General features: G+C 36.7%; 1 protein-coding gene across 2 annotated transcripts; it reads right to left on the bottom strand.

The window, feature by feature from the left end:
* Positions 1–1,124: 1,124 nt before the first annotated feature.
* LOC120074323 lies at positions 1,125–3,589 on the bottom strand. 2 transcript variants are annotated; one of them, XM_039027412.1, is made up of 3 exons: positions 3,448–3,589; positions 2,489–2,775; positions 1,125–2,396 (listed from the first exon to the last, which is right to left on the bottom strand). In XM_039027412.1, exons 2-3 carry the CDS (start codon positions 2,742–2,744, stop codon positions 1,363–1,365), a joined length of 1,290 nt encoding a protein of 429 aa, XP_038883340.1. In that variant the 5' UTR covers positions 2,745–2,775; positions 3,448–3,589; the 3' UTR covers positions 1,125–1,362. The 2 variants fall into 2 exon arrangements, with proteins under 2 accessions (XP_038883340.1, XP_038883339.1); XM_039027411.1 differs by having other exon boundaries at positions 3,428–3,583.
* Between the last annotated feature and the right edge of the window lie 451 nt (positions 3,590–4,040).

The raw sequence follows: 4,040 nt of genomic DNA, 5'->3' as shown, positions 1-4,040 counted from the left end.
AATAAAAATAAAAAATAAAATATTTATCAAAATGTGTTGTAATAGTTTAACATGGGAATGTTTTATTTTCTTAATAAAAAGAGTAATTTGCATTGATAATAGTGATGAGATAAGTACAACTACAATTTAGAGAGCAAAAGAAAGGCCAAAACCTGCTATTCAACCAACAATTACCATGGGCAAGCTAAGTTGAAATAATTTAAAATTTGCTTTTAGGACATTTAGATTAAATTAAATTGAAATATCATATCACAAACATGTTATGTAATAATGACCTGTGGAAAATTTGAACATACCACCCCTTTCAGGATCAGGACTAAGTCGAAGATGGTTGTCTATTTTTTTTGTCCCTGCTATTTTCTTTTGTGGATATATTTTGTTTAATACAATAAAATTGAGCTTCAAACTTTCGTGATCGTTAATACGTAGCGATTTGAGTTATGCTATTCTTTTCAACATATTTAGGTTAGTTGATGATTTATTAATGAAATACTAATACGAAATGTCCATTATCTTTTATTTATTTATTTATTATTATTATTTTTAATCTTGTTTAGGATAACTAGTTACAATTTTCTTTTTTCTTGATACATCATGCTAGATTAATTTAATAATTAAGTTATGTTAGCATTTTGCTACATTACAAAAGGCTCACCATTGTTATAAATGATATAGACTAAATAATAATTTAATTCAAGTGCAAAAGCTATACAAATATTATAATCAAGATTGACAATTTGAGTGTGAGCATAGTCGAAGCCCACATATGGTTGAACTTAAAAAAGAAAAAATAATAATGCGATCATGAAAATGAACCTCATTCAGTGAAATAAATTTAATTTTTTTTAGTACAACAGATGGAGTATGAAAATTTAAACCTCAAATCTTAAAGATGGAATAAAAAATTAACTATACTAACTATTCAGTCTTAAAAATATTAAATCAAATCAATCGCTTGTATATAACTTATTTTATTTTTTATTTTTTAAAAAACAACTCTAGACGAGAGAATTCATTCATATCAAACCATATTATAATGAGAAAGAAAATTCTAATATTGCAGTAGTATGGTTCAATATGTATTACCATAGAACTTAAATATTTTCCACCATAACCATAATACTTTATAAGAAAATATGTCTTTTATTTATTAATTAAAAGTAGCAGTAAAAATATTGTATATGCAGCTTCAAAACACCAATTTTACAGTTTGGTCACGCCGTTGAATCAACGAACGCCCAAAATAAAACCACTAATTAGTAATTACAATCCCAATTAATCCAATTACGAAACCAAAAATAATACTTTGTTGTAAAAATCAAATCAAATTTACTAATGACTTTCCTTCGTCTGCTTCTATTGCTATGGAGATACTCGGTTACCCGTCCTTGTTTCCGATCCACTTCCCCGAAGTTCTTCCGCCACCGGAGGTCCCATCGTGCCCACCGCATACGGCGGAGCCCTTGCCGTATTTTGGACTCCATAATACATCTGCTGACTTACGCCATCTGCACCGATCCTCACCGCCTCCGCCTGTGGATCGTAACCACTCACCGGACCCATTCCTCCGCCGTACACTTGGCCGGCCATCGTAACTGGGTGGTGATACGCTAATGGCACCTGACCGCCACCTACCGGCGGGAACTGTTGAACGTACTGCGGCTGAGTCTGGATCGGAATATGCTGGACTGGAACATTTCCAGGCGGAATCTGACCGGGAAGAAGGTATACGACCGGTTGATGATGACCCGGATAATTTGTACCCGGGAAATAATGCATCATCGGGTTATTTGGAAACCCGGGCGGTTGAGAGAATGGAATCGAAGGAGGTTCACAATTCTCCGGCGTTTTATCCACCGGCTCCGCACTCGGCGACGGCGTATCGGGACGGGTTTTAACCGGGGGAAGATTGGGCATCGAATTCACACAAGTCGCCGACGGCACAACAGGGGAAGGCGATCCAGGATCCGAAACCGAAACATTCTCAGACGGATTCAAATTAAATCGAGTCTTCGATTTGGGTTCTCTTAAATGAGTCGAAGTATCGTCCTGATTGTCCAAACCAAACAAATAATCCGGAACTTCAGAGACGATGGACGAAACCTCCGACCGGCCACGCTCGAGCTCTGGCACTGGAGCGCCGCCGTTGAGAGCGTCGAGAAACCAGTGATCCCGATTTGTGGAACCACCTAGGAGGGAATTAATACTACTTGCTCTGGAATCTTCCCCTCTCGGAAACAGAAACAATCGGAGCCTCGCCGATTTCGGATTGTGATTCTGTACAAGCCGATCGTACTCATCCATCATATTTTCCACATCCTCATCCGTCGACACTGAAATCAAGGCGTCGAGATCTTCATTGGGAAGCTGGTACTTTATGCTCATGTTAATTGTACCTAAACAAACAAATTCAATTCCCGTTTTCAAATCAAGAATTCAGAAACCCCCAAATTTCAGTGAAAAAATAAAGCATCGAAGCTAAACTTGCCAGTGATCTTAGCGAGCTTGGCGAGGAAGTGGGAGAAAGTGGTGGAGCGTTGAACGGCAACAATGCGAGTTTCGCCGCCGACATATCGGAGTTGATTATCGTGCGGTCGAGGTAGGATATTGCCACCGAAACTGCACATGAATCGAACTCGAGCATGTGGATCATTAGATAAGTTAAAGTGGTGGTCAGATCTCGGCGACGACGCGACAGAGTCGGTGGCGTTGGAGTCGAGCTCCGACGGATGAATCGACGCCATTTTCAAGCTTCAAGAACAACCAGAAACACTCCTGCAAGATCAAGAAAATAGATGAAACTCCGATACACAAAGGCAATTCTATAATTTCTTTGGGGGAATTTCTTGTTTTGTCTCGGGAAATTATATAGTTGGAGGTGAATTGTGATATCAAAATTCATAAACTCTCAGAAACGATCATTAATTTCTTTGCTTTTCTGTTCTTTTGTTTTTTTTCACTGCTGCAACTACCATCCTTATTAGATCCATTTTCATTTTCCAAGGGTTCTTTTATTATTATTATTTTATTAAAAGAAATTTAAAACTTCGAATTTTATTCCACAAACCAAAAATCATTCCATCTTACCCCAATCCATTTATTTTTCAATCAACATAATTTCAACCCTAGAACAGTTTCTCAACTCAAAAATAAATAAATAAATAAAACAGCACTTACTCTTCAAGCAAATTTAGATATCATTTGCAGAGTGAATTCGATAGTTTAAAATTAATTAAAAAAGAATCAACTAAGAGCGACAATTTTATCCCACTACACCACCAACACCAAGAAACAAGATAACATGCAAGAAAAGGGAAAAAAACGTAATTAATCAAATTTAGATCTTATCAATTACAAAATAAATGATTGAAAAGAGTAGAGAATTAATTAGGGGAAAAAAGAGTAAATAATTTGAGAATTGAATTACCAAAATATGAAGGGAATTACTTGAAGTTGAACACTGAATAGAGAATGAAGGAGGAAGCGGAAGCTGGTGAGTCGAGTTCACCTTTCTATTTTTTCCATATAGCGTACACTTCAGGCTTTAAATTTGGTCATTGTTTTTTTTTTTTTTTTTCCCCTTAAAAAAAGAAAATATAAATTGATTTATTTCTTTTTCATAATCCTGAGTTAGAGTGGAGCCCACTAGGCCCACGTCCCTTTGACGTGGTGGCCTATCCACCAAGGGGTGTGCTATCTACGCCGTTCATATTGCCGCCCCACCAATCATCATTGTCTCTCTATGATCTGGCTCTGGGCCCCACTTTCCACGTAGCTCTAACTCTTTCACACACCACTTGATCAGCCTTCCTAAAGCAAACCCGTACGAGTACCCGCACCTGAACTCTTTTCTGCTCTGAAATATACACGTGTATATTTAATCTCCCGAAACGTTTCGTTTTGCCCGCCACCGGAGCGGATAGCCAATATCAATTTATACCCACGAAATTTCGTGTTTTATCAATTTAAATTTTAAATTAATAATTTTAATAGTTTTAATAATTTTAATTCTGAATTTTTTGGATTTTATCAATTTAATC

The sequence above is a fragment of the Benincasa hispida genome, chromosome 3, assembly GCF_009727055.1.
Source record: "Benincasa hispida cultivar B227 chromosome 3, ASM972705v1, whole genome shotgun sequence".
NCBI lineage: Eukaryota > Viridiplantae > Streptophyta > Magnoliopsida > Cucurbitales > Cucurbitaceae > Benincasa > Benincasa hispida.
This window is presented reverse-complemented; position numbering and strand designations above follow the sequence as displayed.